Source organism: Brachyhypopomus gauderio, unplaced genomic scaffold (genome assembly GCF_052324685.1).
Source record: "Brachyhypopomus gauderio isolate BG-103 unplaced genomic scaffold, BGAUD_0.2 sc68, whole genome shotgun sequence".
Classification (NCBI taxonomy): Eukaryota; Metazoa; Chordata; class Actinopteri; order Gymnotiformes; family Hypopomidae; genus Brachyhypopomus; species Brachyhypopomus gauderio.
Window position 1 is genome coordinate 1096615 of NW_027506889.1, and position 24519 is coordinate 1121133.

Below are 24519 nucleotides of genomic sequence, written 5' to 3' on the forward strand. Positions count from 1 at the left end.
TATTGTCCTCTGAAATGATGTACTCAGTTTATGTAATCTGTTTTGTTATTATATTAGTCTGTGACTAACACTCATGTAGACGCTAACTCGCCACTCACCACAGAGCTCTTGTCTGTACTTCAGTGTTTTGGTTGAACCCAGCTTGGGGATTTTCCAGCATAATCATGGACATACACTGGACTTGCTTTAATTGCTCAATAATATTTCTATGACTGTTTCTGATGTTTTACTGACCACGTGTGTACCTAATATCATCTCAGGACCACCACTCTCACTATAATGTCTTTCCCAAATCTTAATTCAGTTGATTCTCATGTTTTTATGTCTCTCTTCTGTCTTCATCTCTCTCAGACCTCCCTGAACATATCTTTCCTGATATCATAGTCACACTCTACAATTATACCTTATTCAACAACTTTAACATTCATGCTCTTCTTAAGACCAAGCTGGTTCCTGCCCCGCATACCTGTCATTGGTTTAACCCTGACCTCAGCACTACAAAAGTAACTGGTAGGTGTCTTGAGCACTTACATATGAAAACTGATCTCACTGGTCATCTCTTATCATTTAGTTCAAGGCTGCCGTAAACTACTTTTCATCTGTCACAAATATCAGCAATTCCGAGTCCCAAACTTGACGTTCAGTGCCAAGCACTTCAGGATTATTTTCAGGATGATCTTGTATTGTATCTCTTGGCCCTTCCCTCCAGTCCACTCTCCAACTCCCCAAATCACTCACCTGAGGAACGTGATCAGTCGTCTCTGGTCTTACTCCTCACCTGTTGTTCTTGAGATCATTTCTAGGTTTCACTCTTCGTGCTGTCAGTTTAACCTGTACATACTGTTCTTCTCAAATCCTGTCTCTGCCATTTCATGTCTTATTACTCCCTTGGTTAATCAGTTTTTATCTCTAGGCTCTACTGTCTCAAAACTACTGCAATTACAGCCATACTTAAAAAACTGGGTTTAACACTTCTTCACTTTCTAATTACAGACCCATCTCAAATCTGCCTTTCTGAGCCAAAGTGCTGGAAAGACTTAATGCCTCATAGCTTCAAAATCATCTGACTAGTAATAACACGAGCCACTCCAGTCATGTATAAGGCCGCTCTACTAAAAGTGACACATGGTCTTTTATTTTCCACTAACACTGATTTCCTCCTCATCGTCGGTCATCTCAATGCAGCTTTTAACACTATGAGCCATAACCCAGTTGTTCCCAGATTGGTATCCATTGCATTTTCTTGTCTAGACCTTGACTGGTTTCGATCCTCAGGTACTCAGGGAGTACCCCAAGGTTCTGTCTTAGACCTATTGTTTTCATTTCGTTTAACTTGCTCCTAGACCACATCATTAGTAACCATGGTCTTAGATGTCACTGTTATGCAGATGATGTCCAGATGTATATCAGCTCTGCATCCTCCATAGTTTCACCTCAATCTCTAAGTGCATATCTTACTGATTTAAAGCACTGGCATGACAGCAACTTACTGAGATTGAATGCTGATACAACAGGTTGGCCCTGGTTTCTAAATTCTCCACTTTCACTGTAAATGTTGATAGTATTTCTACTTGGGGGCAATATGGTGGCTTGGTTTGTTTGCCTCTCAGCACCGGAGTCTTGGGTTCAAGACCCTAGCTGAGAGGAGTTTCCATATTCTGTCTGTGTGGGTTTCCTCTGGGGTTTCTGGCTTCCTCCCACAGTCCAAAAACAGAGATTAGGTAAATTTGCAGTCTCTGACAAATTCGCCCTGGGTCTGTGACTGTATGTTTCTTCATGTTCAATAAAAATAGTTGTCTGAGTGTGTGTGTGTGTGTGTTTGTATGCCCAGTGGTGGATGGTGCACTGTCACTAGGGTCTGTCCTCTCTCCCCTTACTGCACCCAATTTGGTCCCCCAGGGGACTGTGGTCTCCAGTAGAGGGTATACTGTGTGCAATTGCCTGCTGCTTCTTGCTGGTGCATGTGATTGGTCATGTAAGACTTGCACCTGTGTTAAAATTGTAAAGCGACCTTGGGTTTCTTGAAAGGTGCTATATAAATTGAATACCAGTCATACCAGTGCCAGACATTGCAAACCTTGTCATCATTTTCAAATTCTCACTTACAGTCAAGCCCCATATAAAATAACTCCCTAAAACTTATCTTTATCATTTGCACATCATAGCCTGTCTCCATTGTCTGGTCAATAACGCTGCTGCCAATATGCTGATGAATTCTTCTGTTCTCTCCCTCATCCTGATTACTGTACCTCCCCTTTCAATACCTTTGTGCCAAACCACTAAACCAGATTCAGTGTATTCAGAACTCTGCTGCCAGGGTTCACATCATCACTCCCATACTTCATCAGCTACGCTGGCTACCAGTACCTTCAAAAAGTAAATATGAGCTTGTGATCAGCTAGAAGGCCTCACTCCTCTTTACCTCACTGAGATCCTTCACCCTTACTGTCCTCTGGCTCTTCTGGCACTGGACTGCTTGCGGTTCCTCATAAACGACTGTTGATGATGATGATGATGATGATGATGATGATGATGATGATGATGATGATGATGGTCTTTCGGTGCTGCTGCTCAGCAGCACTTTGTGACTGTTCTACTGTTCTTCTCCTCAAAATGTTTCTCATCCTAAGGATTATTTTTTTTGCTAAAATGTAACGAATGCTTTTGAATGCGAAAGACACTATTGAAAAATAGTGCTATTATTTAATAGCATCTTGAGAAAGGCACTACTGAAAAGAAAACAAAATGTTACTATAAAAATCTCTAAACTATAATCTTAATCTTCCAATCTTACTCCAATGCAATCTAAGGTTTCTCTAAAGCATGATGACAGGAACATAATTAATCACTCTAGGTGGAGCTTAAATAACCACAATACAAACACAGCCTGTATTTATAAATACAATTCATGCATAATACATAAATACTATTATGTGGAACTTAATAGTATGCGTAATTCCAATACCCTCTCAAAACAACTCAGCTGCTGTCTGATCGTTGAAGATAAGGCGTAGTGCTTCTTCTCTTAGAGTCCGATGAATAATAGAAGTTAAAATGCAAGTGTGCAAATCCAAATCCCAAAGCCGCAGAAGAGCACAAGAGATTTACACAATCCCAGACTGTTCCTGTGTGTCAGACTGTGTTAGTCTCCTTCACATAGCCCTCTCATGTTCTACACAGTAACTACAGGTAATCCTTCTGACCTTCCCATCCTGGCCTGCTATTTCAGGAGTAGATATGCCTTCTGAAGCTTCCTTTTGAAGCTGCTCTCTTGTGTGTATACCTTAACAAGCCTTGCGCCTTCTAATCAAACAGTTGTCTCAAGCTTGTTGCAGTCTAATAAGGAATAATTTTGGCATGTCATCTAAAACAAATGCTTTGAGAATCTCTGCAGGTAATCTTTTTCTAAGAACACACCATGATATCACCCTTTCCAAACTGGTACCCTTCTGGGCCAAAGCATCGCCAGACTGTTGGGATAAAGAAACACAGCTCACTGGTGCATGTTTCAGTCTTAAACAGAATAACCATAAACTCTCAGCCCTGCTCTTTTGCTTAATACGGACCCCCAGGAACAAGGTTTAGTGAGCCAACCCGGTATCTGAGCCAGGAAGATGGTGATTCATTACAAACCCCATTATCTAACACCCTTGCTTATTTTCCCTGCTTTCTCTAAATCTTCCTGTGAGATCTTGAAGTTGCTCTGACGCTTGATTCAGTCTGCTTCTCTTTCACTGATTGTGTCATGTGCAGTATTTCAGGCTCTTGTCGAAGTGAGACAGTTAAAGCTCTCCACGGAAAATGCATCTCTGTAGCTTTGGACAACTGAGTCAATCCTTGAGTACTTGATTAGATGGTAATGTGAGGCAGGACAGAAAATGCATGCACTTACTGTAAATGCACCTCAGTGCTGCTAGATAATGGCATGGTAGGACTTCAGTGAAAGTCAGACTGTAATGAGCTGCAGCCTGTTCCTGTCTGAACTCTGTTTGGCTTTGGTGTGCAGGTGTCCCAGAGAGCAGGTATGCCTCTTCTGTGATGCTGATGAAAAGGGTAAAACCATTGACTTACATGATCAATCAATGTGTGTGCAGGTGTGGGGGGAAGGGGTTTTGTGTGTGTGTGTGTGTGTGTGTGTGTGTGTGTGTGTGTGTGTGTGTGTGTGTGTGTGTGTGTGTGTGTGTGTGTGTACTTTTTTGAGTATCAGCTAACATACTGCTCTGTCCTGGTTCTGCACCACACACACATGGTTCTGCACCACACACTAGTCCACAGCCATTAGAATATCTTCAACCACACACAGGAGTGGCTCTGTTTCTGTAGACTGCATAATACATCATGTTGTTCTAACATTTAACAGACTGGAGTGCCTAAGCATGGACATCCACTGACATTTTTGCTCTGTTGTCTTAGCCTTTGGGGATTTGCCTTTCTGCTACTTTCTCAGTGGTTTCCTCCTGATGTGATTTCCTCTGGCACCCAGATGCTGGAAAGGGTAAATTTAACATAATGTAAGGGCCAGCACACCTGTCACTCAGACCTCCTCTGGACGCAGTGCTGTCTGCAGGCAGATTGATCTGACTGGGTTATGTTCTCCTCCATTTGCTAATCAGGCATCGCTGGAATTCAGACGTCGGATCTCGGCAGTCTGCTTGTGTGTGTGTCACTTCATGGTGTCTTTGTTGTGAGAACTGGATTAAAATGCATCTGTTTCTCACAAGGTGTTATCATTAGCATTTTGTTAAGGGCTGTTGCAGAGACTGGGTGCTGAAGGCCTCTGTCACCAGCCTGTGTGCCCAGTGTCATGCCCCGCATGCTATCACCAGGAAAGACAAAGTCACTGATGTCTGCCAATGCCAATGCAAAATGTTTTTCATCCACATCTGATGTGAGCCTATTCGGTTTATGAATTTGACTCTGTGGCTGTGCTTGGATAGTTTAGAATCGTCACGTATGATATGAGGATTGTGTGTGTGTGTGTGTGTGTGTGTGTGTGTGTGTGTGTGTGTGTGTGTGTGTGTGTGTGTGTGTGTGTGTGTGTGTGTGTGTGTGTGTGTGTGTGTGTGTGCATGTGCGTGCATGCGCGCACTTCTGTATTAGTGAACTTTACCTCCCAGCATATTTTCATTTACTGTGCCTTGTGCACAGATCCAATATAGGAAACAAATGTAGACAAGGAACAGAACCCTATGAGGGAACGAGAGTGTTGAGTCAGGCCTTGGTCTTCCTGTTCTCTTTTAGGAGAGGCAACATATTCACTTTCCTTCGCCTGAGTATTCATGACCATGGGGACAACCATAATGAAACAATATGACTGCAGAAAACATCAGGAAGCCAACAAGCAGCACATCACAGGAACACTGCTGTAACCTTCTCTAAAACAGCTTAATATAACACAGCATCTGGAGCAGTGTCTGTGTGTGTCTGTGTGTGTAACAGTGGCTATAGCACTGGTGGGTGTGTGTGTGTGTGTGTGTGTGTGTGTGTGTGTGTGTGTGTGTGTGTGTGTGTGTGTGTGTGTGTGTGTGTGTGTGTGTGAAATATAGCATCTGAAATGGCCCTGTGGCACAACTGTACCATGTGCAGCTAGCCAGCATCTTCCATTCTTGCAGGTACAGTTACATACAGGTACAGTCATTTACAGGTACAGTCACATGCAAGTACAGTCACATACATGTACAGTCGCATACAGATACTGTCACATGCAGGCACAGTCACATGCAGGCTCCATTGGGCCTCTGTTAGAAGTATATTTGACAGGACCTCACACAAACGCCTCAGTGCATGGCACTGGCAGTGCAGCGTGCTCCGAGGTCTTCCCTCTCTCACGCAATAGAGTCATTTTTAAAATGAAAATTGAAATTCATATTCCATTCAATGTTTTATGCATGATGAGCCTGAGGGGTTGGGCAAATGATTTACTAAATAAAAAAATTTATATTACTGGACTTATTACACTTTTATCATAGATACATATATATGAGCATATAAACAAACTGATTCTTTAAAAAGATATTTCAGATATGGAAGTAGGAAGTCGTGAATAATATATACATAAGAGGAATAACACACTTTATCATTAGAATGATATAGAGCGCAGGAACAAGGAAAAGTTCCCATCTCATCCCAATTTCCCCTCTCCACTTCCTGTTTTCCCATTTCCCACTTCCTGCAGGTAAATGAAATTCATGATAAAGATGTTAAAGGTCTCTCTTCATCTTCGTGATTACTGAGTATCTTTAACTATGGAAAGTTACGTAACCTTCCACGTGAGCGTGAGTGAGTCAGACCCCCAGCGTTCGGCTCCTAGCAGCCCAGACCCCGGGGCACAGTCCTGGGCACAGTCAGGCAGCCACACCCCTGCCTTCCCCCTTCTGCAGGAGTCTGGCTATGCTCGGCCTGTGTCTGCCACGCGAATGTCTCCAGACACACAGAAAGCCCGTGTCTCTTTGAGAGGTCCCTCGGAGTTTAGCTACGCTAGCTACAGAGGCGAGACCGACACTTCGCTTACTAGTCGCAAAACCCATGGGTGCTGTGGAGCGTTGAGGCTTTGAGCGAGGGAGGGGGGGGGGGGGGGGGGGGGGCGTGAGTGTGGAGCAAGTCTTACCTTGTCTTCCCTCAGAGACAGATAGACAGATCTTACTCCCTCATCCAGCCTGCCTTCAAGCCTCTGGTACTGCTCGACCTGTAGTGCCATCCTTCCAGATGCTAAGGAAAAAAACATCAAGACTGCTCTCTGTACTGGCATCCAGGTGCTGGAGTGGACGTCTCCTGGCCATCTGGCTGTCTCAAACGAAGACTGAAGACTCGCCTCTTCGCTGAGTCACTAAGCACTCAAACGTACACTTAAGCGTTTTTTTTTCCTGTGTTTTTTGACACTCTTATTGCTGTAGCATGTCTAAATGTCTGTAGAATGCTGTAACTGGCTGTAATTGTGAAATGTAAACTCAATAAAGGGTAAAAGCCCATGGTGGGATTCATATGTCACGCTCTTCAGAGATCAAGACAGGCGTATGAAGACAGCAGTGGTGTGAGTCCTTCACCTCCTCTCAGGAGCCTTAAAAGCTTCTTTGGGCTGGGTGAGTGGGATCTTTTCTCCTTCAGAAGGATTTCATAAGTACAACATTTACAGAGTTTCAGAGTCCTGGGGTCATCTGTGCAGGCAGTGGAAGCAGAGATGAGTCTGACAGTGAAGCTACAGAGACACACACTCTAAACTTCACAGACACACTCTGAACTTCACAGACACACTCTAAACTTCACAGACACACACTCTAAACTTCACAGACACACACTCTGAACTTCACAGACACACTCTAAACTTCACAGACACACACTCTGAACTTCACAGACACACTCTAAACTTCACAGACACACACTCTGAACTTCACAGACACACTCTAAACTTCACAGACACACACTCCTAACTTCACACTCTAAACTTCACAGACACACTCTAAACTTCATGTACACCAAGAGAAAATATATAAGTAATTAAGGTGGTAAAGGTATATATAGTATAAAGCAAGTACATTGCAATGGTAAACCAAAGGGTATACATATACATGCACATGCATTTTCATTTACACACATACACACACATGCATAAATGCATTCATGCAGCCATAAATGCACATGAGGTCACACACACACACACACACACACACACACACACACACACACACACACACACACACACACACACACACACACACACACACACACACACACACACACGCATACCCATATATACAAGCATACATACAGCCATATATGCACTCATGATTACACACACACACACACACACACACATACAAGCATGGGACCTGTGGGATCTCTGTTTACTGATCTTTGATATAAATTGAGACTCTGCTGCTTGTCTGCCCACATATTTATGACATCTGAAGATGAGGGTCTAGCTTTAGCACTTTGAGCTTCCATGTACTAACTAGACTGACTGTACTGATTAGAATCTACTGATTACTGATTAGGCCTGTCAGCCTTTCTCAAGGGCCATCACACTCATTTCCCATGGAGCCTTACAAGATGAACTGTGGCAGTTGGTGGGTCACACCAAGCCTGCATATTAAGTAGCTCTGTGAGGAACTATTCTGATGTGACAGCTTGGTAGTCTGGATGGTGTTATATGGCCTTCAGAAATCAACAGAGATGAGAAACACAGCGCATTAGAGGTGTTAACAAAAACATTAGCTCTTCATCATAGAGGGAAGGAAAGAGAGAGAGAGAGGTATTCAGAGAGAGAGGAGGGGGGGGGGGTAAAGACAGAGAGATTGTGTTTTTAATTTCTATCTTCTTAAATGTATTGCTTCCCATATTCCCAGATTCTATTCTAATCTCTGTGAGAAAGTTGTATATCTCCCCATCTCCTCTTCATCTCTTTCCCCATCTCCTCTTCATCGCTTCCTCATTTCCCCTTCACCTCTTCCCAATCTCCTCTTCATCGCTTCCTCATCTCCTCTTCATCCAATGAAGTGACTTAAGAGGTCACATTACAGCATAGGGACAAGTCTGTGTAGTGGACCCCTTCAACAGCACTGACCCACAGTCTGTGTAGTGGACCCCTTCAACAGCACTGACCCACAGTCTGTGTAGTGGACCCCTTCAACAGCACTGACCCACAGTCTGTGTAGTGGACCCCTTCAACAGCACTGACCCACAGTCTGTGTAGTGGACCCTTTCAACAGCACTGACCCACAGTCTGTGTGTAGAGGACCCCTTCAACACCACTGACCCACAGTCTGTGTTTAGAGGACCCCTTCAACAGCACTGACCCACAGTCTGTTTGTAGTGGACCCCTTCAACAGTACCGACACCTGAAGCATTTGGCACGTCATCTCTTCCATTCCAGCCTACCAACTACAGACCAACCCTGGTGTCACTCACAAGCTCAACACAGTCTTCACTCACACTGACAGCAGTAGCACCACAATATACAAAAGAATCCCCACCGCAGGTTCTCACACTGAACACTCAATGAGTGGCACTGTCAGTTCCATGACAGATGCTGAACAACTGCACTGAACAGCTAGCAGAGGTATTTACAGCAACGTTCAACCTGCCACTACGTCCGACAAAATGTCGCCATCTGCCTGAAGTCAGCCATCATAGTGTTGATGCCAAAGAAAACAAGCATCCGTAACCCGAGCGGCCATCGGCCGCTTCAAAACCACCAAGCATGTCTCCCTGGACTCGCATCAGCATGCACACAGCAGCAATCGATCTAGAGAGGATGCTATCTACTGTACGTGGCTCGTCACACTGTCCTGACTCGTGTGGAGATAGATGGCCCATGTGTGAGCATGGTTTACATCTCACTAGCTCTTCATTCTGCTACTGCATCCTGACATTCCTCTCAGAACGTCCTCCAGCTATGAACCCAGACCCTCACCTGTCCTCAACAATAACTCCGACCTCCGGCAGCCATCAAGGCCGCACGCCGAGTCCAAACCTCTACTCTCCATCCTCACATTCGCCACCAGCATCATCGTAAAGGTTTGCGGGTGATGCAACAGCGATTGGTCTGTTTTTTCAGCGATTCAGCCCACAGAGCAGCTGTGCAAAACCTGATGACCTGGTGAACAGATAACATCCTGTCCCTCGACACCTTAAAGACCAAAGCACTAATCATCGACTTCGGCAGCTCACAGAATTAATGGAGACTTCATTAATGGAAACAGATTGGAGGGGGTGACCAGCTTCAGGGTCCTGAGCATTCAAATCTCAGAAGACCTCAAATGTTTCACTACCACTGCCCTCGTCAAGAAAGCACAACAAATGAAGACCGTTCTTCCTGAGGATGATGAGAGTAGAGGACCCTTCTTCTCTGCTGAGGTAGGCTCCATCCTACTGTACTATCGAGAGCATCCTCACACACTGCAGCTCTGTGAAACCTCTCAACTGCACAGCACTAGCAAAACTATCTAGAGCGTCGTCTCCAGCACTGAAAAGATCATGGGCGACATTCTGTTTGCATATTTACACTGCTTGCACAACAGAATTTTTGACCATTCTTCCAGAAGCGTATTTGTGGGGTCACATACCGATGTTGGACGAGAAGGCCTGGCTCTCAGTCTCCACTCTAATTTATCCCAAAGGTGTTATATCGGGTTGAAGTCAGGACTCTGTGCAGGTCAGTCAAGTTCATCCACTCCAGACTCTGCCATCTATATCTTTATGGACCTTGCTTTGTGCACTGGTGCACAGTCATTTTGGAAGATGAAGGGGCCAGCTCCAAACTGTACCTACAAAGTTGCTGAAGCATTCAGAGTTCCTTTCACTGGAACTAAGGGACCAAGCCCAGCTATGAAAAACAACCCCAGACCATAATCCCCCCTCTACCAAACTTTACACTTGGCACATTGCAGTCAAAGAAGTACCGTTTTCCTGGCAATGGCCAACTCCAGACTCATCCATCAGATTACCAAATGGAGTAGCGTGATTCGTCACTCCAGAGAACACACCTCCACTGCTCTAGAGTCCAGTGACAGCGTGTTTTACACCACTGCATCTGACTCTTTGCATTTCACTTGGTGATATATGGCTTAGATGCAACTGCTCAATCATGGAAATCCATTCCATGAAGCTCTTTGCACACTGTTCTTGAGCTAATGGTCTGAAGACCACAGTTTGAATGTCTGTAGTGATTGACTTTGCAGAAAGTTGGTGACCTCTTTGCACTATGTGCTTCAGCATCCACTGACCCCGCTCCGTCAGTTTACGTGGCTCACCACTTCATGGCTACGTTGATGTAGTTCCCAAACACTTCTATTTTCTTATAATACAGCCGACAGTTGACTGTGGAATATTTAGGAGTGAAGAAATTTCCATTAGTTTCACAGGTGGCATCCTGTCACAGTTCCACGCTGGAATTCACTGAGCTCCTGAGAGTGACCCATTCTATGGGTCTGCATGCCTAGGTGCTTAATTGTATACACCTGTGGCCATGGAAGTGATTGGAACACCCAATTCCGATAATTTAGATGGGTGAGCGAATACTTTTGGCAATATTGTTTATCTGACTAGCTGTAACGTGTGTGTAAATGAGATAAATCAGATTTTTGTTTGTACAACTACTAATGTGATAATATTCCATATTAGTATCTCTCACTGCTAAATCTAGAATCCTTTAGAGAGAACTGCTCAGGCCGTTGTTTGAAGTTACAGATTTAACCTTTGCATACACCTGTCTGTGTAGAGACTTTGGAGAGACGGTGATGCTCTAATGCACTTCACCTCTGTTTGGCCTACACACGTGCTGCTGTATGTGCTGACAGGAGAACAGCTGCATTGTGTTCTGCCCAGCAGGTCCACACTGGGTTTGGGCAGAGCAAACAGCTCTGAGAACAGCTGTATGGAGTCAGTGACTGGGGATTTAGGGGGCGGGGTTTATCTGGATCACATGTTTATGACCACAGACATTCCACATAGGATCTCTCAACACTCTTATCTACTGGCTAGCTTGTGCTTGTGTATGATAATGACCTGGACGTGGGGGGACATATCGATCAACGTAAAAAAAAATTATGCATGCTCAGAGAAAGGCAGAGGAAATGAGAGAGAACGAGGGAGAGAGAGAGAAGGAGAGAGGGAGGGACGGAGGGAGGGAGAGAGATTTCATTACAGTATCCAAAAATCTAATTGTAATTGACAAATATGTGAATACACTTCAAGCCTTGACTTCAGGTTATTGTGATGATGCATTAACAATGCTCTTACTAAACATGGTGATGACGGTGAATCATACACAGCTGACAGTGAATCTTTTCTTGGAGCATTTGTTCTGTTAGTGTAGAGTGTGATGTATAGTGCTGCTAGTGTAGGGTGTGATGTATAGTGCTGTGTGCTACCCAGGACACCTTCACCTTTGACCCCTTCCCACTGTTCACAGTCCTTGGGAAACACTGCCTTTGGGAAACTGGACATTTTTATTTACAATCATACAACTGAAGTCTACTACACACATCTACTACACACAGTACAGAATAAGTCTCTACAGCACTCCAGCGCCCCCTGTAGACAGTTATGCTGCACAGTGTGCTATTGTCAAATCCTGTACAATTTCTATCTTTGATGAAAAACAAATTTCAAAGCGATGACCAAGTCTACTGTTCCTGATCAGCAGCTCATCTACTGCCACCAAACTGGGAGGGAACGCAGGTCATTCATTACTCTTCAGTGCCATCTACTGGTTAGAAGGTGTAACATGGCAATGCCTTCCGTAGATTTATATGGGATTTCCGTTTGCAATCAATTTTTCCCCAAATAATATAGAAAGATGATGAGCATGTTCACATGCTGTGATATACTATTTCTGAATTTAAATTTCAACCCATTAAATCTCAAAAAAAAAAAAATAAGCATAGTGAAATGATATAAAAAGAATAAATTTAAATTTAGCCTGTGCTTCACTTGTGGAGCAGGTCCACTCTCTGTAGTCTATAGTAGACATGATAATTGTAGATGTGTTAAAGGTTTTGTGTGGTGAGTGAGGAGAGCCCTGCTCCTGAAGGGTGTGGCTAGGGTAGAGACTACCTCTGCACAGGGTAGCTCATATGTCCTAGGGCTGGAGAGATGTGTTGAGATGTTCTGTGTACTGGTGGTGTGATTTCACTCTGCTGGCTTTGTTTTTTGGCTGGTGAGATTCTGTCAGATGTAGGGTTACTATGCAGGTGTAATTCTGAATGTTAGAGACATATTTAAATGACTGCCATCAAGACGAAGATAATCAAAGTGAAAGTTTCTCTTTCACCTCTGAAATTAGGTAGGCCTATTGTGAACCAAACAACTGCAACTGTGAACTAAAGCCATGACCCAGGCTCAGGGTCGCTCTGGCACGCGGGGTCAGTCAGAGCACCGCCCTCAGATAGAGAGGCTCCACCAGATATCATCTAGAAGTTTCTTTGATTTTTATTGTTTTGGCATTATGCAATATCCATTACTCATTTTGTAGAGAGTACACAGAGTAAAACCATCTATCATGTAAAACTGTGTTTCCTATTCTCACCACATCTGTGCAAGATAGAAAATCACCAAGGGGAGCAGTCAGAAATCAGAAAGTGAAAACGGAGAATCTAAATGTGTTCTGCTGAGTCTAAATTCAAAATTACTCTAATTAAATAATGATGCTGGCAAAAAATTAGTTATTAACAAGTACACAAGTGTTTTATTTATGCAAGCAAGTTTGTTCCTACTGTTCAAAATAAAATAAAATAAAACAAACAAAACAAACAAAAAAAAATACTGTCAAGCTGTTGGCACGTTTATGTACAAAATTGATTAATTTTACAGCCAGCTACAAAGCATTCTTAGTGAGAATACAAAAGGGCTAATACAAGAGGGTGACAGAGAGACAGAGGAAGAGAGAGAAACAGAGAGAGAGGGAGAGAGAGAGGGAGAGAGAGAGAGGATTTAAAGCATCACCTGTTTAATACTGTATATGCAACATCATATCAAGTCATTTCAAGACATGAGTTTGAAAATCATTACAAAATAGTGAAGACAAAACCGAAACGCTACAACCTAAGAAGATGTTTAGGCTTTAATACTGTTAGCTTAGCAACTGTTACCGCACACTCAAGAAGAAGACAGTCAAAATAACAGCTGAACTCAGCAAGACAGTCAAAGTGTTCAAATGAAGGACTTTGTTCTTTTTTCAGTTTTTCATCTGTTAAAACTACAACCATTAAACTGATAACCATGCCACAAATAACAGCTAGATTTCACTGCTTTTACCTAATACACATTTGTTTGTTTTTTTTATGGTTTTTGTTTGTTTTTTGCCAATGCAGTATGACTAGTGCTAACGCACTCACACGGAGGAAGAGCCCACGATGACTCAGAAATGCACAAAACGAGCTTCATTTTTGTTACATTTCTTTTTTTTGTTTGTTTTTTTTGTTTTGTTTTTTGTTTTTTTGAGTCACTGGCAAAATGACTGTTGTCAAGCAACAGACTGATGAGACGTTTGCAAACTCAAGGCAGTTAAAGAAGTCAACAACATGCCAAAAGAGTTTGGTCCATATCCAAGAAGAACACGGCAGGTCTATACGTACACCTGTATTACAAATCTCATTAATTTTAGCAACATGGAGTAAACATTTTGGCAAACAGTAATTAGCCCTCAAATGTGGTTTTCTTCCACATCATTTTGGCAACAGGCCACGTTGTTGTAACCAAAACCCGCTGCCCTTAACGTCTGGATATTTTTGCCCCCAATATGGAACGTGATCTCATGAATATCATCTAAAAGTCAGTGTGTATGTTTTCTAAACTCTTATGACCTGAAGCTGATGCGAAATATATGTATACATTTATTTAGATATATACTGTATATATACAGTGTGCGGAATAACAAAAAAAGAATTCGCATCTCAAAATTTAAAGCCAAAACTAAGCAATAAAACACCTGATAATGTTACTTGTAAGTGAAATTATGGCTTGTGGAAAAACAAGAAAAAAATTAAATATCTACAGAGTCTGTCCAATATCTACAGAGTCTGTCAGATATCTACAGACTGTCTGATATTTATGGAGTCAGTCTGATATCTACAGAGTCTGTCTGATATCTACAGTAACTGGGGAAAATACTAAATGGGCAGTCAAAGCCCCACCCCTAACCCCACCCCCTGGTTTGCTCCTCCCCCTCCTTCAGTTCCCTGATGACCTGCCGGTTTCAAAGCTGCTAAATGCTTCACAGCTTAACACACAGATGAAGATGAAGCACCAACATTGTAGCTTCATGATATAGTTAGCGCAGCTAGCATATATTTCTGAGAGTTAGACCAAGCTATGAGAAGAGTAAGAAGTCACTGTACAGTTCTGTGCTGAAATTCGAGCTACCAACCACTATTGAGTCTTCCGGAAAGGAATCTGTACATTGTGTAATGCTGATGCAACCTGCCTCTGAGAGGCTGGGAGAGAGTCACCTGTAGAAATGATTTGGTCACATTTAGGTTGTGAAGGTTGAAAAGAAAGATCTGTTTACTTTATGTCTGGAGCACAGGTTGAGGAACTCAAAGGAACTCTACCATTAAAACATGTGAAATGTGTTGAGATAATTAAAGTGACACTGAAAATTGCATGGTAATAAAAAAAATTAAATAAATACAGAAGAGGAGCTGAGGTGTGTTGTTAAGAGGAAGAAGACAAAAGAACATGTGGTGGAAAAAGTCCAGATCCTGATGGATTATGGGTAGTCAGAGACGTTGCCATCATCAGTTTCCCTGACTGGCATTCTACGCCACACTCTTGTGGGGGGAAAAAGGTTTTGAAAAGAACTCAGAATACAAGACTTCAGTTAGCATGTTTACAAATGAATATGTGTTATTAAGTGGAGGGAAGGGCATGCACTGGTTTTGGTGTGTGTGTGTTTGTGTGCGTGTGCGTGTGTGTGTGTGTGTGTGTGTGTGCGTTTATGTGTAGGCGTTCAGGCGCTCTTTGGAGCGGGTGGAGTGGATGTCGTGCAGCTCCTGCTCCTCCTTGGTCTTGATGTCCTCGTATTTCTGCATCCTGCAGGCGTCCTTCACGTAGGCCCAGTTGGCTGACAGCACCATCAGGTAGTGCACCTGCAGGGACAGGACGGCGCAGGGGGGGGACAGGGACACGGGTTAGTGCTAGCAGGACCTTAGGTTACTTCCCTCAGCTGGTTTAAGGGCTTGAACAGGACACAGCACCAGGGTGAACACACAGCACCCTGAACACACTCTCACTGCCACCGATACAGGGATGGAGTTACTGGTCACCAGAAAAGCGGAGTGAGGCTTGCTCCAGTAAGGGCGAGTTAGTTTTAGTGGGGAGGCGGGGGGCTTTTGGGACGGTATTCAGCAGGTTAACTTAGAGGTATCACTGAGGCGCACAACAAAAGCCCGTGAGCTGTTTTAATTAAGCCAATTAGAACTGCGCAAAGCCCGTGTGTTTCCGTGACAGCCGGTGGAGACACGAGTGTCTCTGGGGAGGACAGGGGTGGTTTCGGCAGGCAGGCACCCCAGACGGAGCAGTGCGGCTGGGGGGAGTGGGGGGAGTGGCCTGGGCGGTGTCCTGGGGCCCCTCGTTGGAGCGGAGGGCCTCAGAATCGGGTGGAGTACTTCCCCAGGCTCTGAGCCACGAGTCTGGAGTAGTTACGCACGAGAACAGACACGGACGCCACCTGCAGCGTGACCGCCACGTCACGGGGACACACAGCACAGGGAGAGAAAAGTCCCGTGACTCAACGCATAATGGCGTACATTATGCTAATACTTATATTACAATATATTAAAATATTACTTGGGATAGCAATTGCTCTAAATCATTATTTAGATCTTGACTAAAGGATGAACATGTAAAGTTTTAATATTTAACATGACCATCCACATCTGAAATCTTTCATTTTCAACAGTTGTATATGTATTATTTATTTATTACCAAACAATCTTTAAAAACAAAAGCTTCCAGTCATCACAATACATACAGCATTACATGTGCCAACAGTATTAATAACTACACTGAATACAGTTAACTTAAGACCCTACTGCTGTGTGCTGTAGCAATACTGACTGTCACAGTAATGTGATTCAACAGAATAAAATAAAAATAATTAATCTTATTCATCCTCTTGTCTATCTCTATAAAGCAGAACTTATAGTTTGGTCGTGCTGTAATATACTACCCCGCTGCTGTGTATGTTCAGAAAAGAACCGCCGTGATGCCTGTAAAGTTGTAAAGCTATAAAGTGCCACAAGGTGGCAGGCTTTCACTATAAACGTTCCAGTGGCGAGAAGAGCGCAGTGGTGATGTAATTATATAATGAAAAGACCACGAGCAGAAATGTTTGAATTAGACACAGGGTGTTTGGTTTGTGCATCCCCGCCAGTTTCCTGCTGTTGAGTATAATATACACAGAAATGAACACAAATTTGGGGTTTTTCCACACCTTCTCATACGGTGCTGTACACACCTATTGCACCTATTCATATACACACACCCGTCTGTATTTTTACCGACAAACTAGCAAAGGGACGTCATACATGTTGTGACTGGATACTATCCAGTCATCTGAGTAATCACTTACCAGTGCTGACAGTGGTCTCTACTAACCTCACCTCTCTTCTCCCCTCCTCTCCTCCCCTCTCCTCTAGTCTCATCTTCTGTACTCCCCTCTCCTCTCCTCTCATCTTCTCTCCTCTCTTATTCTCTCCTCTGCTCTCCCCCTCTCCTCTGTTTCCATGGCAACAGCACCTCTTGCATTTTCAATGCCGAGCATTCCTTCTCTCCTCTTACCCTTCCTCACTCTCTCTCTCTCACTCTCTCCCTCCCTCCCTCTCACACATCCTCTTCCTTTTCACTCTCCCTCCTTCTCTCTCTCTCTCTCTCTCTCTCTCTGCCTCTCTTTACATAAGTCTCATGCTTTTACAGCATTTAAGCCAAGCTCTCTGAGCCAGAACATTAGATTTTTGAGGTGCTTAATCTCGATACTCTCACATTCACACACCTGTTTAGTTCTCATTCCCCACGGCTCTAATAACAGGACGGAAGACACAGCGCTCTTTTAGAGACAGCCTCAACTCACAAGGCGTCCCTGAATGGCAGTCTGGACACTGGTAAAGTGTGTTGTGCTCTAGAAGGCAGCTGTGTCTTCAGCCTTCCTCTCCTAACGTTTAGTCCGCAGGGCCGTGTGGCACAGACCAGGGTCTTTATCGGGGCGATCATTACCAAAGGGCCATCCCTCACAATAAACACTCACACCGCTCATAGCAAGGAGGGGGAGACAGAGAGCTTAAAGGAGAGGAATCAAGAAGGACCGAAAGATGGTCAGATATAAAGATGGTGAGAGGAAGAGAGAGAGAGAAAGAGAGCGAGAGAGAGAGTGTGATAAACTGGCTCACCATGGCGATGACAGCTGCTCCCGCCCCCGCCAGAGCACAGACAAACAAGTGGAACGTCAGGTCCAGCTGAAGGAGACGGGAAAAAAAAAACAGATTCCAGTGAAGACTCTCAACCCCCCTGTGATGCCTTCCAAGGCGCAAGCCCGGATCAACCCTCCCATTCCACACCGCCCGGATCAACCCTCCCACACCACATGGCCCGGGCTTCAGGCCAAATCAACATTTTATGACACATTAATATGTCCGCTGGGCTCGTACCTTATTCTGTACATTAATGACACCAAAGATCATCAAAAAATGCATGTGTGCAGGCCTTTGGTATCACAGTTACTGACTAAAGCCTGTTCTTGAAATGCTTCTCTCAAAAGCTGCCTCTAATATTCCCTGGACTTAATTATGGACTCCACTCCTAACATACTGTGGTGTCATCATGGGTCAGGACTGTGAGTCTTTGAGCATTAAGTGTCCTGTGTGTATCAGACACTCCTAATAGAGGAATTCCTGCTAGTGTGAGTGATTCAGGACATGGAAGAGCAGGGGAACCACAGGAGGACCGTCTCACTTCTGACAAAATGATGCTGAATCCTGTCAGTGCAGATGAAGGGTGCTCGTCAGCGCCACCTACTGACCTCGCTGGATTTGCACAGGTCCTGGAATTTTTCCACATCAGAGCAGAGCTTCTTCTCCTCGCTGATGGTCACGATGCCTGAGAACACATACAGAGCCAAAACAGGTTAAACTGGCTAAACTGGGTTTAAGATTAAATCTTACTGTGTGAGATTGGTGATTAATTCTTTATGAGTGATGCTTGTGATTAAATCTTAGTGGGTGGGGTTTGAGGTTTACCATTCCTATATGGGGTTTGTGATTACATTAGGCTATGCAGTGTGGGGTTTGAGTTGGACACTTTCTATATGGAGATTGTGATTACATTTTGTATTGTGGGGGTTGTGAGCAATTCTTACTATTGTGACCAAATTTTACAGGGGTGTAGTTTGTGATTAGAATGGGTGGTGTTTAAGATCACCTCTGATTGTGTTGGGTTTGAGATTAATTCTTATATTATGGGGGTTGTGGTTAACTCTTAATTTGTAGGGATTGGCTGTTTCACAGAACAGTGATTTAAGTGTGAGTGGAAATGACCAGGCAGATCCAGTAAGTGTTAGTGAGGAGCTCTGGTACTAGTGAGAGAATGATTGGACTGTGATTGTGAAACTGATGCAGATGTATGTATGGTTAACATACAAAAAGGTATGCTATGATTACAGTTAAAATGTCCTACCAAAAGCTGCCTGTTAGCAAAGGTAACATGGAACAGGTAACAGGATGTTTGATCAGGTTAAAGGGAGCGTCATGGTGTTTTAATAATGGTGTTTGATTAGGTTAAAGGGAGCATCAGGGTGTTTGATTAGTGGTGTTTGATCAGGGTAAAGGGAACTTCAGGGTGTTTGATTAGTGGTGTTTGATCAGGGTAAAGGGAGTGACAGGGTGTTTGATCAGTGGTGTTTGATGAGGGTAAAGGGAGTGTCAGGGTGTATGACTAGTGGTGTTTGATCAGGGGAGGGAAAGACTTACCGAACTGGCGCAGGTCAATGCACATCTTAGTTCCCTCCAGAACAGTGGTGTTCTGACAGGTGTTCCAGATGTTGAAGTACATGAAGACGGGTAGAGAGGAGAACGCCGTCACTCCCAGCCAGGCCAGCATGAAGATATAGGTCAACATGATGAACTGAGAGAGAGAGAGAGAGAGAGAGAGAGAGAGAGAGAGAAACATATATAGAGAGAAGTGGGTGAATATACATAAGACATGTTCTGACTTCACAATAGTTCCAATTCTGATTCATTTTTCATGACCGTGAATTACAGTTTTTTTCACTGGTGCAGTGCTGAACCTCATTTGAGTGCATTTCTCAGTATTTACAACTAGAAATCAGTAAACGCAAACCTCAAAACCTGCTCAAATTTCTATAGACATTTAAAGCACCACACAAAAGATTACCAAAAAAAAAACTGAAACGTGCTCATAATCCTCAGTATACACATTCATATGAATAAACATGTCACTGCCACCAGAATGGCAAGTCCTATTTGTCATTAAAATCATATGGTGTGTGTGGGGGTATATTGGATTAACAGTACAGTTATACATTATTATAGGTAAGAGATAGACAAGGGGTTGACCAGGATACACACTGGTGCTTTTACTGTTTCTACTGTAATTTGTTCACAGACATGTCACTACAATACAGAAGAGGCTGGAGTAGAGCACCCTTCATACACACACACACACACACACACACACACACACACACACATACACACACTTTTCATACACACATTCTCCATTACACACACTCAAGACACTTCACTTCTTACAAACATTCTCCATCACACACACACACACACACAAACACACACACACACACACACACACACACACACACACACACACACACACACACACACACACTGCCCTTCATCCTTTATACACACATTCTCCATCACACACACACACACACATACACACACACACACACACACACACACACACACACACTACCTTTCATACACACATTCTCCATTACACACACTCAAGACACTTCACTTCTTACAAACATTCTCCATCACACACACACACACACACACACACACACACACACACACACACACACACACACACACACACACTGCCCTTCATCCTTTATACACACACACACACACACACACACACACACACACACACACACACACACAAACACACACACACACACACACACACTACCTTTCATACACACATTCTCCATTACACACACTCAAGACACTTCACTTCTTACAAACATTCTCCATCACACACACACACACCCACACACATACTCACAACCTTTCATACACACATTCTCTATCACACACATAAACACAGTTTAAGAAAGTAGTTTTGAGAATTTCAATTCTGAGAACAGTAAAGGTGTTTGATTGTGGTCAGAATTTGACCAGTAGCAACACTAGTTTGCCAACCACCTGTCTCATGTGTTATAGTAAAAATACATGAGGTTCTTGATATCATCTAGCTATTGTGTGTTTAGGGGAAGGGTGATCCAAATAATTTGTGAGAATATTCTAGAGCTGTTCCCCAACAACAATTTTTTAATGATATATTCATTGTGATCAATTAGTGAGAGTGGCAGGGTAGCTGTACATGTCATCATTAGATAGCTAAGTGTACTGCTTAGCCAAGAAACTGAGCATGTAGGTGGTCAGAAGTGATTTATACATATATAATAGGCAACAAATGGGAATGCACAGGGAGAGAGAGGGAGAGGGAGGGAGAGGGAGAGAGAGAGGAGACTGAAAGAATTAGATGAGTGAGGGAGTGAATGAAAGAACCTAAACTGTAATTTATCAAGGACATTTTCAATCAATGACATACCATCACATGATGACCCATTAACAGAACTATTCCATTAAGACAAGAGACCAGAGGTTCATAAACAGAGCGGTCGATACACAGAGCTCCTTATGTACAGCCCAAAAGCCCTTTTCAGTGGTTAGAGGGAACACACGGATCGATTTCTCAGGATATGAACTATGTAGCCTACAGTATTTAGAGACAGTCAATCAAAGTGTCCCATTGCAGTCTACGGTGGAAAATCTGTACTTAAGTACAAGTCACTTCAGTGAGAATCTACTGTGGGCTGAATGAGGCTGCTAGTGTTTACAGTAGAGCTGCCAGTGTTTACAGTACAGCTGCTAGTGTTTACGGGAATGCTGTATGTGTTTACAGGAGGGCTGTATGTGTTTATAGTTGAGCTGCATGTATTTACAGTAGAGCTGTATGTGTTTACAGTAGGGCTGTATGTATTTACATTAGTGCTGAATGTATTTACATTAGATATGTATGCGTTAACAGTAGGGCTACATGTGTTTACATTAGGGCTGTATGTGTTTTCAGTAGGCCTGTATGTGTTTATAGTAGGGTTGTATGCGTTTACATTAGAACTGTAGAATTAGAAGTGTGAAGCTGTGTTTTTATAAGGGATATTTGTGTTTACAGACAGCTAATAGTATAGAGGCTGTTAGTGTTTACAGTGAGGCAACACGTGGAAGTTGAACATCCAGAACCTCAATCCCCTCCCTGTGGGTCAGTGGTACGCCCCGCAGAAGCCCCACACACAGACATGATGGTTCTTACCCAGGCGCTCACACAGCGGCCACAGGTGGTGATCTTGAAGTCGCCGTAGAGATCACGGATGGCGCCAGTGGTGAAGAAGCCCTCCACCATCAGCAGGATCCCGTACACAAAAAACGCTGCCGCCACTCCGTAGATCACGTACTTCAGGATATCGATCCTGCCAGAGGCAGCAAGACACTCAAGACATACAGGACACACCATTTAAACTCAGCCATCCCCTCGCTCACGGGGGAGAATTAGCATGATAGCAAATCACCACAGTGGTGAGAACCTCAGCAGATCCATTTATTCCCCACAGTGAAGAAGGGATTGAAGTGCACATGGGCCAGGACTCACGGCCGTGTCTTCCCCACACCACACTCGTGCACTTCAATCCCCTTTTCACTGCTTTTCATTCTGCGGGACTTTGTGGGCACGTAGTGTACGGAGCAGAACCGGCAGCTAATGGAATCTCACTGCCTCGAGTTCCGCTGTTGCCGTGGCAGCGCCTGACACTCTCTCCATCTCTCTCTGTCGCTCTGCATTTCAGCATCCATATCTCCCCCTCACTCTTTATACACCCCTCCCACCATATTTCTCACTACCCTAATCCATCACCCCAGTCCAGGCCTTTCTGTCCTCACTTTCTTGCTCTCATTCGCTCTCTTTCTCCCCCCATCCTAATTCATCACACACCTTCCCACATTCTTCTCCCTCTCCATCTCTCTCTCTCCCTTTTCCTCTCATGCCCCGCATCTCTCTCTCTCTCCCTCTCTCTCTCCCTCCCCTCTCCCGCTCATTGGCTGGGTAGTGCCCGTGAGCAGGTGTGCTCAGGCAACCCGGAGTGATTTCAGAACACTTAATCCCCCTGAACAACACTGCAGCCAAGGTCTCAGACATGATCCTGCTGAATCTGTATATATGTGTGTGTGTGTGTGTGTGTGTGTGTGTGTGTGTGTGTGTGTGTGTGTGTGTGTGTGTGTGTGTGTGTGTGTGTGTGTGTGAGAGAGAGAGAGAGAGAGAGAGAGAGAGAGAGAGAGACTTCACAGTGATTGCCATAATTCCTGTATCCACCATCTCCCTCCACACTGAGATGTTGTACAGTCAGTGAATAACCACTTCATTTGTTATTGGTCAAAGGTTTTTGTTGGTTAAATGTGTCCATTTGCAGGCTGGGGAGATTACTGGAGGTAATGTGGGGTCCTAAAATGTGACAAAGGGGTGACGATATTATCCGAACTGACCAGCAGAACCGACCTGACCAACTGGGCTGACCTGACCAACTGGGCCGACCTAACCAGCAGAGCTTCCAGCCCCACAAAGGTAAAAGTCAATACAGCAACAAAAACAACATAACATCAGCGCTGTGCATTTCTGTCTTTTATTGGAAGCTACCTTCCAATACAGGTTAGCTGACCTATTTAACTAAAATAAAATGAAATAAATAAGTACTAATAATTCCACGCGTGTCCATGACATCATATTTTGGAAGATTCTACATTTCCTGGAAAGTCCGTACTCACATGGTAAAGACGTCCAGGGCGTCGACTGGTGAACGGGCCACCTCGAAGTAGTTCTGCAGGATGGTAATGGTGCCGGAGAGAGCCTCATGACCACAGCCGCAGAACAGCGCCACGCCGGCATACAGCAGGACGGTGGCAATCAGAGAGGCATAAGGAATCCCACTCAGGCATTTAATACAGCACTCTGAGCAGCCTGTAGAGAAGAGCAACACACAAGAACACAGCTCAGAACCCAAACACCACTCATAGCACAGCTCAGAACCCAGACACCACTCACAGCACAGCTCAGAAACCAGACACCACTCACAGCACAGAACCCAAACACCACTCACAGCACAGCTCAGAACCCAAACACCACTCATATCATAGCTCAGAACTCAAACACCATTCACAGCACAGCTCTGCTATGGCTTGTTTGTCAGGTACATTTTGTCTAATATTTATTTACGTCCTTATTAGATGTATTTCAGACATATTGAAATCAAATTAATCTGATGGCCAAACAATAAGTTAAGAACATGGCCATGACTTCTGATAATGAGCTCAGCTATAAACCACCATCATGATTACGTGCAGGACACGTAAGGTCTGAGACATGCTCTCTCCTGCTGATAGTGAGAAACTTGTCCCTGCATTTGTCACATCAAGCTCTCTCAAAGAGCTCAGTTTCTCACTTACAGCAAGTTCAGAATGCTGCTGCAAGGGTCCTGACCCCCAGGAGAGATCATATTACACCTGTACACGACTCACTGTACTGATTACCTGTCAGTTTTAGAAAAGATTTTAAGTTTCTGGTGATGGTTTTTAAGTGTCTTCATGGCCTTGTTCCTCTTCATCTTGAAACGATTGTTAGATATGTTCCTGTCTGGTCTCAAAGGTCTTCCAAATTTTGGTGACTCATGTTGAAGCAAAATTTATATTTGGTCTTTCTGTAATCATATTCATC

The 24519-nt window shown here is 43.9% G+C and overlaps 1 protein-coding gene across 3 annotated transcripts in view; it reads right to left on the reverse strand.

Annotated features, from left to right (window-relative positions):
* Nucleotides 1-13891: 13891 nt before the first annotated feature.
* Nucleotides 13892-24519, reverse strand: part of gpm6ab (glycoprotein M6Ab) — a 51859-nt gene continuing 41231 nt past the window's right edge. For 2 of the 3 annotated variants that reach the window (XM_076989502.1, XM_076989501.1), the window contains exons 2-7: nucleotides 23574-23766; nucleotides 22072-22228; nucleotides 19458-19611; nucleotides 18512-18588; nucleotides 17883-17948; nucleotides 13892-15584 (exon numbers count right to left, since the gene is read on the reverse strand). In XM_076989502.1, the coding sequence (XP_076845617.1) occupies nucleotides 15432-15584; nucleotides 17883-17948; nucleotides 18512-18588; nucleotides 19458-19611; nucleotides 22072-22228; nucleotides 23574-23766 (800 nt within the window). In that variant the 3' untranslated portion in view covers nucleotides 13892-15431. Of the gene's footprint in view, nucleotides 16166-17882; nucleotides 17949-18511; nucleotides 18589-19457; nucleotides 19612-22071; nucleotides 22229-23573; nucleotides 23767-24519 lie in introns of all 3 variants that reach the window. The other variant, XM_076989503.1, reaches the window with a different exon arrangement.